Genomic DNA, 14,799 nt, shown 5'->3' on the forward strand with positions numbered 1-14,799 from the left:
AGAAGAAATGATGCCAAGTATGGAGTGCAAATGGATGCCCGCTGTCTACAAAGGAACTGAACGCTGGCGCTGTCATGGCGACTGGATCGATCTCTGCTAATCGTGGCTACCGAAGCAAATGTTAGTAGCGGATATGTAGGCCTGGTGTAAACTCCTAACAGATATCCAAGAGCGTAGCAAACTGTAGCTAAGAAAGCACCATTCCCACTCATCCGCTGACTGATGGTTGATCCTGGAACTTCCGTGACAAAGATAGAAACTTGTCATGCTTGATTGACAGTTTGATGTCTCACCAAAGATGCAAATGCGTGTAGCCGAGGTTCTGTTGGTGTCTTCTTTTTCGATCCCTGACACGAGCACAGAAGCTTTGGATAATTGTTCCACGGTAGGTAGGGTTAGGGGTATATGCTTAACCCTAACTCGAACCAAGTAGATTGTGCCGTTTACTCGCTTCATTGTGTGGATAATATGAAAATACAATCAGGCTGTATACTAGAAAGTCAGTTTTCTTCATTTTCAGATGCATTCAATTTCTACTCAGTATCGGGGCCGAACCCATCCTCGAGCCATCCGGAGCCATACGGAGATGTGGACCCATCCGGCATCCGGTAGCGGGGTCTTCTCGGGCCGGAGCCAAGAGTGCAGACCGGGGAACTAACGGGGGCCAATGACGTTTCCATTTGCTGTCTAGGCCAATCGGCGAGAACCGAACAGACCGAAGTGGATCGACACTAACACGATCACGGACTTTTTCCTTTCAGGATCGATTTGTCATGAACTCCATGATGCTCTTCAACGCCGTGCTGACTAGCGATCTGGACTCGATCGTCAATGGCGGTGTCATGATGACACTTTTATCTGAGATCACTAGTTGGTTACCAATCTGAAGCGCCATGAGAATGTTCATGTTTCCGTCAGCCAGGTGCTTCGCATTCCATCTTCGTTTAGCGGGCAGCCCGCTATCTGACCCGTGCAAGTGAGTTGAGCCAAACAAAACTGACTAGGAACTCAAAATGAAAGAAACAAAGGCAATCGAAGCTCAACTGGATAGCATCTCAAATGAAAATAGAGACAAGATACAATGCCCACGAGTGAGTGTGGTGACGAGCTGATCGAAGAGTGAGAGGGAGGTTGTACTTGGGTACATGGGTACATGCTAGTAGCGTGCCTCTAACTGAGGGGCCGGGATCCCAATTGGCGTGGACTGGAACTTTTTTGAACTTTTTTTTTTTTTTTTTTTTTTTTTTTTTTTTTTTTTTTTTTTTTTTGGGTTTCCTGCAAATGCCCATGACATCGATGATGGATTCGGTCGCCGCCCCGCAATCGCTCTCAATCCACAACTTCAACATCCACCACAATTCAGTCTCTTTAACCAGTCACCGTGGCGTATCACCACTTTCCGGACTGAAAACACGCAGCCTACCATGACTTGATATCCGACTTCCAGCTGGTGATTATCTAGAATGCTGACCCCCGTCCGCTGCCGGACGGTACCAAATGCGACTGTTGCGACCGCCGCCCGACTCCTCCGTCGAGCCAACCTCTTTTCCCGATATCCTCGACAGCTAGGACACCTACGATGGGACTCGACCATCGCCCAAGTGCTCGAGCGCAAGGGCCTCGGTATCCCCTCCACAGCGCGCCATAACGAGATCGGTGTCCAGCAACTGAGCGAGCACCTCTACAAGCAGCTTTTCCCCCGCGGAAACATCGACCCTCCTGCTCCCGAACTCATCGAGCTGGCCAAGGACCATCTTGCCCGCCACGACTTGCTGGGCAAGACCACCGATAAGACTCCTCCTATCGCCTTTCGACTACCTGCCTTGGTGGGCGATACCCTCGATGAACACTTCCACAAGCTGGGCGTCGACGCCGCCGAACCCTTCCTTACCCATGCCAAGCAGTTCGCAGACGCCCATCTACCCCCCAAGCCGACGAGTTGGGTACGGAGGAGTGGCTGGACAAAATACAACCGCGATGGCACGACCGAGAACGACGTCCTGCCCCAGGGCAACATGATGTGCTTCGATGTGGAGGTCATGTATAAGGATAACCCCTATGCTGTCATGGCATGTGCTGGTACTCCGGATGCCTGGTATGCTTGGCTGTCGCCGTGGCTGCTTGGAGAGACGGAAACCAAGGCCCACTTGGTACCAATGGGCGATCCAACCGTTGACAGAATCATCGTGGGTCACAACATTGGCTACGACCGTGCCAAGATACTGGAGGAATACGACCTGAAGCAGACGAGGAACTTCTTTCTCGACACCATGTCTCTGCATGTTGCTGTGAACGGAATGTGCTCCCAACAACGACCGACGTGGATGAAACACAAGAAAGCCAGAGAACTACGGGAGAAGGCAGAGCATGAAAGTGCCAGTGTAGAACTGCAAGAAGTCTTGCAGGGCGGTTCCCTCACGGCCGAGGAGGCCGACCTCTGGGTCGATAAAAGCTCCATCAACTCGCTAAGAGACGTGGCCCAGTTCCACCTCAACGTCAAGATCGACAAGGATATCAGGGATGTCTTTGCGGAAACAGATCGAAATGTGATTCTGAACCAGCTGGACGATCTCCTGACTTACTGTGCGGCAGATGTTCAAGTCACCCACCAGGTTTACCAGGTCGTGTTCCCTAACTTTCTCGGAGTCTGTCCTCATCCCGTCAGCTTTGCCGCTTTACGCCACCTCGCCTCCGTCATTCTGCCCGTCAACAAGACTTGGGATACTTATATCGAGACAGCTGAGGCAACTTACCTGCAAATGTTACACGGCGTTCAGGAGCGCCTTTTCACTCTGATGGAGAGGACGCTGGATTACAAGGCCGACCCTGAAAAATATCTTTCTGATCCTTGGTTGAGCCAACTAGATTGGTCAGGACAGGAGATCAAGATGGCCAAGCCCAAGAAAAAGGGCGACGTGGAACGGCCAGCCCTGAATCAGAAACTACCAGGCTATCCCCAATGGTACAAGGATCTGTTTATAAAGGTTCCCAAGGAGCTCTCGGGCTTGGACGAACCCGACAAAGAACAGGAAAATAGAAAGGCTCGACATGAATTCATCAATCTCTCCGTCCGTTCACGGATAGCCCCGTTGCTCCTCAAATTATCATGGGAAGGCTACCCCTTATTCTGGTCCGATCAATTTGGCTGGACGTTCCAGGTCCCACGAGAAAAAGCAGAGACCTTTATTCAGCGCCAGATGACACCTGTTCAATTTGAGGACCCAGATGTCGATGATCGACTTAGGATGGATTTTGATCACAAGTACTTCAAACTTCCTCACAAAGATGGCCCGAACGCTAGATGTGTCAACCCAATGGCCAAGGGTTATCTTCCCTACTTTGAAAAGGGCATCCTTTCTTCCGAGTACCCCTACGCAAAGGAAGCCCTGGAAATGAATGCTTCTTGTTCATACTGGATCAGTGCTCGAGAGAGAATCAAGAACCAGATGGTTGTCTATGAAGATCAACTTCCTCCGTCTCAGAGATTTGTCAACAAGGATGCAGACAGCAACACCCCTATTGGCGGCTTTGTTCTTCCCCAGGTCATTCCTATGGGTACCATTACTCGTCGTGCGGTCGAGAGAACATGGTTGACGGCATCCAATGCCAAGAAGAACCGTGTTGGATCAGAGCTCAAAGCCATGGTTCGCGCACCACCAGGTTATGTCTTTGTCGGTGCCGATGTTGACTCGGAAGAACTTTGGATTGCCTCTGTTGTTGGAGACGCCACTTTCAAACTGCATGGTGGTAATGCCATCGGCTTCATGACCCTTGAGGGTACCAAATCCCAGGGCACTGATCTCCACAGTCGGACGGCTTCCATTCTGGGCATCACCCGTAATGACGCAAAAGTGTTTAACTATGGCCGTATCTACGGCGCCGGTCTTAAGTTCGCATCTCAGCTTCTCCGGCAGTTCAACCCTAGCTTGACCGAGGCGGAAACGACTGCCATCGCGACAAAGCTCTACGATGCCACCAAAGGTGCTAAAACTAACCGCAAGAGCCTTTACAAGCGGCCCTTCTGGCGAGGCGGTACCGAGTCCTTCGTGTTTAACATGCTTGAAGAGTTTGCCGAGCAAGAGCGTCCTCGTACCCCCGTTCTCGGTGCGGGCATCACAGAGGCCCTCATGAGCCGCTGGGTCAGCAAAGGCGGGTTCCTGACTTCGCGTATCAACTGGGCCATCCAATCTAGTGGTGTCGATTACCTTCACTTGCTCATCATCGCTATGGACTATCTCACTCGCCGCTTCAACCTCGCCTGCCGGTTGGCCATCACTGTGCACGACGAAATCCGCTATCTTGCCGAGGAACATGACAAATACCGGGTAGCCATGGCACTGCAGATTGCCAACCTGTGGACTCGTGTCATGTTCGCGCAGCAAGTCGGCATTCAAGATCTTCCGCAGTCCTGCGCCTTCTTCAGCGCTGTGGACATCGACCACGTGCTTCGGAAGGAGGTCGACATGGATTGTATCACGCCTAGTAACCCGATACCCATTGCGCACGGCGAGAGCATCGATATCTTCCAGATCCTGGAGAAGGGAGACGAAGCAAAGCTGGATGAGAGCATTGTCCCTGAGTCTCAATATGCGCCTCGCCTGGAGGACATTCCGTATACGCCTCGTGTGCCTGTGATGCAGAGGCTCCGCGAGAGGGCCGAGGCCGGCGATCACCAAGCCTTCCTTCGGTTCATCCGGGCACAGATTACCAATTCCGATGAGGAGCTGAAGAGGATCATCGCAGAGACGAGGTATAGTGACCCATATGGTGCCTATTCCCTGGCTTCGAATGGAAGAGTATCAGGCAACCCACATCAGCGGCATGCCGCTGTACATGCTTCAACAAAGACGGCTGCGGCTTCTTCCAAAGCTTCCATCGCAAGTCGTTTTGATTCCGTCTCGCAGGCATCGAGGATCAAGTCCGTCGCAGCTGGCATTGATGAGCCCACCATCAGAGCGACCAAAGCGCAGGGCAAAACCATGGCAAAAGCCAGTGGTGCAAAAAATGCTGCCTCCACGAAGGACACCGTCCCCAACGTAACGATCAAGAAGAAGGTGGCGGCCCCCGAGATGGCGGCTGTTCCGTCAACCTCTTCTGAATCTAAGTCCAAGGCTTCAGCCACAACAACCACGACAACCACCGAGAACGCCACCGCATCCCCTTCATCCTCATCGAACGTCGATGTGAAGAAAACCACATCCCAAAAAACCAAGCCAACTCACAAGAAGGAGATCAAAGAGGAACCATTACCCTCCCTTGACGACCCCGTCATCGCCGCCCGCCTCGAAGCCGTTTCCAAGACTTCACCAGGGACCAGGGCTTCCGTCGCCGCGAAGCTAGACGCCCTTGCCTCCTTTTCCATGCGGGCTGCTGCGGCTGCTGAGGCTGCTGCCACCACCACCACCACCACCACCACCACTACTACTACTCCAGAGCAGCCAACCGTCCCTCCTGCCGTTGCTCCCAAGGCGAAGGAACCCACAACCATCATGGCAGAAAAGGCCTTGAAACCTACCGCCGCCCCCAAAAGCCCCACTCCTACTCTCACTCCCACAATCAAAAAGTCTAATTCCACATCCACACCAACCACACCAAAACCCGTCGGCCGTCCCCGCACCACCCCCATCCTCCCCTACACGGCTCCCAAGAAAAAGTTACCCTCGAGCGCGTTTTCCAAAGAGCAAAAGGAGCCCATGTCGGTGTCGGAGGCTGTATGGACTGCGAGTGTTGGTGGTGGTGCTACGACTACTACGGCGACGACAACGGGTGATGAAAAGAAGAAGACAACGACGACGACATCTAGCTGGAAACCGGTGAAAGAGAGTTTGTTCGGGCGGGGGGTTTATATTCCTTGAGTACCTCTAACGGTTAGCGTAGCCTCGGGTAGTGTATTGCATACCTTGGTGAGTGAGAGAGAGAGAGAGAAGAGAAGGAGAAGGGGAGTAAATGTATGAATGATTATGGTCGATAGCTATATAGGAGTTGTATCTGGGGAGTACTTGTATCCTGGGGGCAGCAGCAGCAGCAGCAGTGTGAGGATTAGCATCTTGACATCTTGGGCCTGGAGTGGTTAATTTGGATTTGACATGCTGGGAGTAGGGATGAGTTGGTAGTGTATGTAGCATATGTTGTATCTATATCTGTATCATATCACCCTTTTTGGTATTGGGCGTCTGGTGTCTATATATTCGGAGTGACTGGCTTGATTTCCCAAGTCTTTTTGTTTTTTTCCTTCGGATCAAATAATGTAGACCATCAATACCTCTAGTCACTGAAAGTTCTTGTTTGCCCACGCGTTGATTTCATATGCCATGATCTTATCTGGTGTAATCGGTAGTTGGGTTTATCGGTGAGGAAAATGATATATCTGGATATTACCACGGATGGCTAGATATCTGGTCGATGAAGAAAACTACGTCGGTATAGATGAGAATGATATGATACAGCCTCGATGCTGTTTCTCAAAAAGGCCGCTTTCGGGTGTTAACCTCACCCCCTTAACAGAAGACACTCACTTACACACAACAGGTAGGTAACATAACACACGTATTTTGGTAAAACATTTCCTATCGCCTGGTCTAAAACCTAACCTAACCTAACCTAACCTTATTACCTCAACGCGGATGCGGATTGGAGCCAGCAGCTGCTAATGAACGACGATCGAAACCCTCAAAAACCATCGTTCCCTTTTGTTTCCCTGGAAATAAAAAAAAAAAAAAACAGTAATAATAAAAAATAGAAAAAACAAGTGGGGAAAACAAAAACAAGACAACCATTTCCTTTACTTTTCTGACCGCATATTATTGCAAATGACTGCAATACTTTTAGACTGCCTCAACCTGCCAACCTGCCAAACCATAAAGCAGTTACAAACGAGGAAACTATTTGGGTATACTTTCTTCCACTCGCCCTCTCTCTCCCTCTTCATATCCTTCCCCCCTTCTTTTCTCTCTAATCAACCCTCTTTGTCTTCTTCCATACGCCATTGTCCTCCGCCCTCACCCAAGTCTAGTGTGGCAAGTTAGGCAAAGGCCTCGGTCCCACAATCGGCCTCTTTCCCGCTCCAATCCCCTGGCTCCCCCGATTCTGCGAATCACCACCGGTAAACCCAGCCCACTGGCCGACATCCCACCGTCCACCGATACCTCCGCCGATTCCGTTGACTCCGTCATCCGAACGGACCGCCTTGGCTGTCTCCTGCTGCGCCTCCTCCCATTCGCGCTGACGCTGGCGCTCGAGCTCCATCTCCCGCTCGAGGAGGGAGAGAGCAGCGAAACCTCCTCCTCCTCCTCCGCCGGTCTTTTGGGTGGGCGAGTAAGGAGAGCGAGGCTTGCTAAAGGGGGATTTGTTGTTGTTGCCGACGTGGGGTTGAATTTGAGTCGGGGTGACGGCTTGTTGCCCGCGGGTTGGCAGGGGGCGGTTGCTGCCGGTATGGTTGGGACGGATGGGGAGGGCGGGGCCTAGACCGTTGTTCTCCTTGCCGCCCGTTCGCTGAGCAGTAAGCTTCTGAGGCGGCGAGAGCATGGGGTTCGCTGGGATTGGGAGCGGCCTGGACGGCGAGGTGGGATCGGGTAGCGGGCGCGGAGAGAGGCTTGCGCGTGGGGAGCGGATGGGGCTGTCGAGGTAGCCGTCTAGGATGTCCTGCACCAGAGGCGACGGAGGTCTGCTAGAAAACCGCCGCTCGTCGCGCGGCTTCCACGAATCCTGCCTGCTGATGGGCCGAGCAGGGCGGCTGTGCGAGCGCTGCTTCTCGTCCGAGTCGTCGCCGCTGCTGACGCCGAGGCGACGGGAGCGTTCCTGGCGCTCGCGCTCGTACTCGGCCTCTCGCCTTCGGGCCTTTTCAAGTTCCCGCTCGAGCTCTCTTATCCGCTCCTTGTCTCGGGACTCTTCGGCCTGGTAATGGCTGAGTAGCTGACCGCGCAGCCGGGGATCGCTCCTCTCGCGGGTGTGGGTCTGGGCCTGGTGCTGTACCTGCTTTTCGGCGGCGCGCTTCTTTTCCTCCTCCTGTTTCAGCTCGGCTTGCAGTCGTCGCTCGGCCTCCTCTTCCTCCTTGCGTCGCCTCTCCTGGTCGAGCTTCCACTGACGTTCCTCCTCCTGCCAACGCCGCTTTTCCTCCTCGAGCCGCTTGCGCTCCTCCTCGTGGGCCTTGCGGGTCTCCTCCTCCCACCTGCGTTCCTCTTGCTGACGAGCGCGCTCCTCCGCAGCCTCCATCTCAGCCTTCTTCCGCTGTTCCTCCTCCACGCGCTTGCGTTCCGCCTCGGCCTCGGCCTCCTTGCGCTTTCGCTCCTTTTCTTGTGCGCTAGGCACGTGCGGGGCAGCAGTAGTGATCTGCCGACGACCGCCGAAAGAAACGCCCATGGTGCCTTGACTCGCACCGCCCATGTACCCATACTGGGCAATGTTCCAGGCCGGGGACGTGGTGCCCTCGTGGTTCTTGTTGCTCCAGCTGCTGACGCTCCCCGAGACAGAGGGGGTGGTGGCACTGAGGGTTGGAGACTTGGCACCCCATCTGCTGCTCGATACCGAACCTCCCGTCTTCTGCGCAACCAAGGGCGATGCCGTGGGTTGGAGAGACGACCCAAAGGATGAGCTGAAGGATGAAACGGTGGCATTGCTGGCGGTCGAGGTGTTGCGCGCAGGAAGACCTGGGCTCTTCAAGGGGCCGCCACCGGTGGGCTGGGGACTGATCACCTTGGCGGTGTTGTGAGCATTGACTTTGGGACCGATGACAGTCGGGATTGCCTCGGGGTTGGCGGCGTTGGCAGCCCGGCTAAAAGCACCGATACACTGAAGTACCTGTGCGGGGTCTTTGCGCTCGTAGAGATCGACAGTCAGGAAAACGTCGTGCTCGAGCAGGTTCAGCGGCGGGGCCTTGCACGATCGCAGAAAGATGGAGATGTTTTCCATCTGGACGAAGGGCATGGCCGACTGCTTGAACTTGACGCCGGGCGGTGGCAGCACCTTGTTGACGAGCCTGAACAGGCCTAGGGGTTAGTCTGTTTGATAAAGACGGACAGGTTAGGAGGACCAAAGGCGGTTAAGGACTCACTTGCACAGAGCGACGCCATCCTTGAGGGCATCGAGCAAGTCGGGCTGGGGCAGCTTCTCGCCGATGACGGACTCGATCCAGGACTTTGCCTCGCCGGCGGCCTGGGGCGTGTACTTTTCGGCGCGCAGCTTGCGCAGGTCCTTGTCCAGCGAGGTGACGGAAGCCATGGTGTATCTCTGCTTGAGGCGCGTGTTCCAGTTGCACCAGAAGACGTCGGGGAAAGGGTCAAGACTATTCACCGGTGTCCCAAGGGGAGGCGTGAAGTGTTTGGGATAAGGACTGGAATCCAGTTGGGAGATGGGGCCTTGGAGTTGTCGGGTCACTTTGGCGGCCGGAAGGGGGACCAGGTTCCAGGGTCATGTCAGGCCCAAAGCTGGGAACAGGGACGGGATCCAAGGTTGGCCAGGGGATGGGAGAGCAAGAGCGCAGTGTGTCTCTAACCGGATCTTGGATCACCAACAGGGATGTGGTCCAGATGAGCTTCCAGAACGGGCAATCTCGTGGAATTGGGGCGAATAGAATAATCTGGGTGCGCAATTCCCGCCTATTCGTCGCTGCGGATACTATGTATCTTGTTATTTCCTCAGAGGCGAAAAAAAAGGGTTTCGAGTAGTCAGAGACGGGTGGTCGTCGTCGAAGGGGAGGGGGAAAAAAAGGATGCAAAGAGGGGCAGAGAAATTGGCAGAAGCTCGTATTATGTGTTTACACAGGCGTCGGCCGGGTTCTCGAAATTGCGACCAATCTGACCCGAGATTGATTGGGATCCTCTCTCTTGACGGACCTTGGAGATTTGTGTCGTTTCTTCTGCTGAATGGATGGTTCGCGCTGGCAGGTCCGGTCCAGGCAGTGCGTTGTTCGACAGTCACCATGGCACGGGCAAAAAAAAGAGTAGGTAGGTCGTTCTCTCCAGTCCCCGTCCATAACTGCGACCCAAGACTCGGACGATCCGTAAGCTGGCTGTAAATTAGCAGTCCACTTATTGTCCGCAGGTTTTTGACAGGGAGCTACAGGGGACGCCAGCGCCGCCCTAATTGCGATACCCACTATCCCACTCTGCCGGGCGCTGTGTGAATGTGATCAATTGTTAGCTGGCCCCGGGGGACCCCGCTCGCCTACGCAATCACACATGAACGGTAACCTGCTCCTGCACACCTCACCAGCCACACCCAGCTTGTGTTGCGCTGCTGCGGAGATTTACACGTGGCTTGATGCCATGCGTCTTCCCATGTCGGGCAGTCTGTGGCTCGGTCTAATCCCGGGCTGTCGTGCAGCAGCGGGTGGTGGTGACGGACGGGTCCATCCCGCAACTTTTAGCGTCGCCGCCGTCGCTTTCCACTTATCCATCACTGGCGCGGGCGGCACACACACTGGTCACACTCCGGAGCCGACGTCACTTCTTCCATACCAAGACCAAGATTCTCCTCATGATCTGATACACCCGCTCAACGGTCCGCAGCGACCAACCCGACTCTTCCATCCACCCACCCCCCTCTCTACGGGCACTAGCTCCTGGCTCTCTCCCTCTCTCTCTCTCACTCTCGTCTCACCCCTTGCACATCACCCGATACTACAGGGCGCATCTACTGATCGACGTCCGGCAATCTCATGTCGCTCAACCTCAGGACCATTTCCCCCTTGAAGCGGGCATGGTACAAGTGGAAAGCCATCAAGTTTCCATGGCGTAATAAGCTTCTTGTCGGTAAGAACTGAGAACCAACATAAACACATGAGCATCCCCCTCCCCCCCTTTCCCCTGGCCCTGCTTGTCTCGGTCACGCCGTAGATCGATGACATACGCGCTTTCATCCTTGGGGGATCCTCCGGCCAAGAAGTCCTTCATTTTCTCATCATTTACCTTTTTTTTTTCTCAACTCCTGGTATTCTCCTTTCTCATCACCATCCTCACAAGACATCTCTTGTCGTCTCTTAGTCACTCAACCCCTTTCTTTTTTTTCTTTTTTTTTTTCTTACTTTCTTCTTACTTCTGTCCTCCCTTCTTTCCCTTCATAATGACTAACCCTAGACAGGCCTCGACCTAGCCGGCAATGCCTACTATCAGTTTCGCCCCACTCGCTCCACCATCCGCTGGCGCCGAATAGTTCAGTACCCAGGCGGTCGCAGCACACACTTCAGTGACGTCGCCGTTCCTCCCTCTTGGCACCAATGGCTTCGATACACGCGGGAGGACCCACCGACGATAGAAGAGCAGGAGGCCGAAGTGGCTCGGCAGCAGAGGATCAAAGTGCTGGCCAAGATGGCGGACGAGAAATGGGAGGCCAAGGCAAAGTACATTCCGGATTCGCCAGGGCAACCTTCAACCAGGACCATTGGAAAGCCAGGCGAGGAATATGGGCAGCCGCTTCCGCCTCTGGTGGGAGAGGGTATGAAGAAGAGCAGCCCCTACACAGAGGGGACAAGTGGGGGGGTTGTGAGCGGTGTTGATGTTTTTGGGAGCGAAGAGGCGAAGCAGGCTGCAAAGGAAGAGCAGGAGAAGCCCAGGGCGACGGTCACGCAGACGGCCACGACTACTCCTACCAACACGAGCTCCGCCACAGCACATGCGACGCCAGCAGACCAAACGAGCGGAGCAAGGGAACATACCTGGGATCAGATGATGAAGCAGCAGAAGCAGCACAAGAAAAAGGGTATCGATCCATGGAAGCAGGCTCAGGCTAGTAATCCCAGTGGGGAGTGGCAGCCCAAGGCGTGGGATCCGACGGCGAGTTTGGGCAACAAGAAGGGGTGATTTAGATGCTTTCTTTGTCACTTGAGAAGTCATGCATTGGAACAAAAGGCGAAAGGGGCTCTGGATGTTCCAGTCATCCAGCCCTTCTATGAGTCTATGAGTTATGGCGCATGATATAAAAAAAAGAGGGGACACAGATACCTCTGAGGGGGCACAGAGCCCTCCTGCCGACGACTGAATTCATTCCCGTCATCTGATAGCGTCCCAGTCGCTTTCATTTCGACCCAAACATGTGCATAGTGTACCTATTTCGTTCAAGCACGATAGAGAGAGAGATCGCGAGGTTGAGAACATTGTTCAAACCCTCGCCTGGAAGCAGTTGTAGAGAAAAGAGTAGAGGATCATCACCACTATAGAATGCTCAAAAGAGTTGGCTATTTCCCTTCTATGGGTCTTGAGTTTACATAGCCATCTGAAAAGAATATGAAGTCGTGTATTTTCTGTCACGGTGAAAAGAAGAAGAACAGAGAATGAGGACAAGGTGAAGACAAGACAATGGAGCTTTGACAACCAAGACGGGCGCTAACTCAATTCGGCTACAGGTAGTATGTATGTACCAAGATAACGGACCACCCGCTGTGTTTCATCCCGTGACTGCGCATTTGGTGTGAATCTGGGAGCCCCGCTGCCGTCGCGCTCGTTTGCATCGGACCAAATCAAGCGCGTCTCTCTTTTCCCACTCTTTTCCAACTTTTGCTTTCTTTGTTCCACATGTTTCCCAGAATTTCACACCACCAAACTCTGTACCATTGCCAGCTATCTTTATCACAGAGAGAGTAACAGAGCTTCGGGGCCCAATCCTCACGCCATGGCGGCCTCATCGCCGCTCACAGATCTCGACGGCACATCGACGCCGGCCTCTTTCCACACAGCCGCCAACTCCCCCATCGCTGCCGATACCACCAACATCACAAGTCCCGACCACGAAAATGACCAAAAGCCCGGGTACTACAAGTGCAAAGAGATTCCCCATGTCCTGAAACAGTCTTGCCAGATCCATCTCGAAGAGCAGATGTACCTCCCCGCAATCGAACTACTCGGAAGTCTTCTCAGCGATGCCGGTGAAAGGCAGCAAACAGACAAACCCGTCCGAGTACCTCCTCCCGCCCAGATTGCTCTGCTCGGCACCCTGACCATTCACCCTGCATACACATCCCGGGCCCCTGAGCAAACCAACCTCGACATCGCTGCCGAATCGCGAGAATACCTCCGTACCCTCCTCAACAAGGTCGGACCCATAAATGCCGACTTCCGCTCCGCATTTTCGTTTAGACAAGGGCAAAGCAGTGGCAGATGGGCCCGCAGAAACTCGCGAGAATTCAACAGCCCTGGCGAAAGTGACGGCGGCGGCAGTATCGGCAGTTTTAGCGAGGCGGATAACATTGAGAGCAAGTGGTCTGGAAATGACCACAGTATATGGAGAAGATCATCGGATTTCTGGTCCGTCTTGGGCTGGGCGTTCCGGTGCAGCACTACACATGCGCATCGTTGGGCACACTGGAAGACATGGCTGGATTTCATGATTGAGTGCCTTGAGAAGGACTGGGATGAGCGGCTTGCGCAGGATCAGGCCAACTTCCAAGCGGAAATCAACAATAGCAGCGACAGCGAGTCCCAGGCTCAGTGCCAGTACCCTTTGCTGAAGCAAAGTCTGTTTGTCCAATACGTGGATGACCTACGACGGGATAGGAAGAGGGTACTCCATGAAGTTATTCGCGCATTGTTAGCGTTCGCCGATGACGAAAACTCCGCGGACAATACCTACTACAGAGAGGTGTTCAACAAGGAGACAGTCATCCACACAGACAAAAGCAACAAGCGGAAACACTCGCAAATGACCGCCGTCGACTTGGAAAACGACCAGTTCGGCGATTACCTCGAAGACTGGGACGACCCGGTCACCGACGACGACGATAACAAAGCAAACGCATTCCACACCCCTCACCATCCATCCGGCCGAACAGGTCGACGAACGAAAGGCCGACCAAAATCCACCCCTTTCTCCAAACCCGGCAAGGCCTTTGACGTCTCCCCCGCATCGACGCCCAACCCCCTGCGCGTAACCGATGGCCTAGCGGACTCGATACCTCTCCGGCTGCGTCTCTTCCGCCTCATCTCGGGCTGCGCCTACTATCTCCCACACGACGTTCTGTGCAAGACCCATGAGCTCTACGATCTCTTTACATTGCGCCTCAAATCCCTGCCCCTCGCCAGTTTCGAGCTCTTTCTCTCCCTCGATCACATGGACTTCGCCCTCCCACGCTTCATCTACGTCTCCCTCCTGCGCTATGTGGCTCAGTCGTTCACACCCCGCAACGCTCCGCAGCCTGAAGATGTCGACCCGGAAGCCGAAGCCGACCACGCCATCAGCCAGACGATACTTAGAGAGTGTTTTCTGCCGTTTCCGGCCAAGACGGTCACTGTGGAGGATAATGCCAAGTTTAGCCTGGTGCTGGAGAGCATGGCGTGGTGTCTGTTTCAGTCCGGGAGTGTTGATTACTCTGATGAGCTGAAGTGGGCGGTGGAGAAGGGGATTGAGGAACGGGAGAAGAAGATCAAGAAGGCGGGTGGGAGGGGAGGAGGAGGAGGAGCAGCGATGACGGCTGCGGAGAAGATGGGGAGGCAGGTTTTAGAGAGGAGTGCGGCGTCATTGAGGACGTTTGTCGACGCAGTTGAGGCTTTGAGTTTTGCGGAGGATAGGGTAATGGGTACTGGGGATGAGATGGATGAGGATTCTATCCTGGTGGGCAGTCCTTAGAAGTGGCGGGTCCCGTGAGTGACAATGGGTCTGCTGATTTCTGGGGTTTGGCATGTTTTTGGAGCTGGTGTTTGGCGGCGTTCTACTGCACAGCAAAAATGATTTAGCGCTCGATGATGGGTTTTGGCGGTTACATATCTGTTCACACATTTTGTCATATGATACCCCCTCAGCTTAGGACTGGAAGTGTGTGTTTTGTTGCAAGCGTACAAGATTAATATGTAAGAAGATTTCCAGTCCATACAC

At 53.9% G+C, this 14,799-nt stretch overlaps 4 protein-coding genes across 4 annotated transcripts; 3 read left to right on the forward strand and 1 right to left on the reverse strand.

Annotated features, from left to right (window-relative positions):
• Positions 1–1,276: 1,276 nt before the first annotated feature.
• On the forward strand, positions 1,277–5,855 carry B0T23DRAFT_356190 (DNA polymerase gamma; the record flags this gene model as incomplete). Its single annotated transcript, XM_062836171.1, has 2 exons — positions 1,277–5,726; positions 5,781–5,855. The coding sequence occupies exons 1-2, from the start codon at positions 1,464–1,466 to the stop codon at positions 5,853–5,855; spliced, it is 4,338 nt and encodes a 1,445-aa protein (XP_062694311.1). The 5' UTR covers positions 1,277–1,463.
• An 817-nt stretch (positions 5,856–6,672) lies between these two features.
• Positions 6,673–9,216, reverse strand: B0T23DRAFT_419528 (uncharacterized protein; the record flags this gene model as incomplete). Its single annotated transcript, XM_062839707.1, has 2 exons — positions 6,673–8,974; positions 9,050–9,216. The coding sequence occupies 2 exons, from the start codon at positions 9,214–9,216 to the stop codon at positions 7,009–7,011; spliced, it is 2,133 nt and encodes a 710-aa protein (XP_062694312.1). The 3' UTR covers positions 6,673–7,008.
• Positions 9,217–10,331: 1,115 nt separating this feature from the next.
• Positions 10,332–12,253, forward strand: B0T23DRAFT_377689 (uncharacterized protein). The gene is made up of 2 exons (XM_062837039.1): positions 10,332–10,748; positions 11,077–12,253. Exons 1-2 carry the CDS (start codon positions 10,655–10,657, stop codon positions 11,793–11,795), a joined length of 813 nt encoding a protein of 270 aa, XP_062694313.1. The 5' UTR covers positions 10,332–10,654; the 3' UTR covers positions 11,796–12,253.
• Positions 12,254–12,463: 210 nt separating this feature from the next.
• Positions 12,464–14,789, forward strand: B0T23DRAFT_377690 (uncharacterized protein). Its single transcript, XM_062837040.1, has one exon. It carries the CDS (start codon positions 12,604–12,606, stop codon positions 14,551–14,553), a length of 1,950 nt encoding a protein of 649 aa, XP_062694314.1. The 5' UTR covers positions 12,464–12,603; the 3' UTR covers positions 14,554–14,789.
• The last annotated feature ends 10 nt before the right edge of the window (positions 14,790–14,799 follow it).

This window comes from Neurospora hispaniola (genome assembly GCF_033458365.1).
Source record: "Neurospora hispaniola strain FGSC 10403 chromosome Unknown B0T23scaffold_3, whole genome shotgun sequence".
In the NCBI taxonomy this organism is placed as follows: domain Eukaryota; kingdom Fungi; phylum Ascomycota; class Sordariomycetes; order Sordariales; family Sordariaceae; genus Neurospora; species Neurospora hispaniola.

Excerpts from the sequence above, each read along its gene's own strand:
- B0T23DRAFT_377689 (XM_062837039.1), top strand. The coding sequence starts at position 10,655 with ATGTCGCTCAACCTCAGGACCATTTCCCCCTTGAAGCGGGCATGGTAC. Across the intron at positions 10,749-11,076 it reads GCGTAATAAGCTTCTTGTCG|GCCTCGACCTAGCCGGCAAT; the intron begins GTAAGAACTGAG and ends AACCCTAGACAG.
- B0T23DRAFT_377690 (XM_062837040.1), top strand. The coding sequence starts at position 12,604 with ATGGCGGCCTCATCGCCGCTCACAGATCTCGACGGCACATCGACGCCG.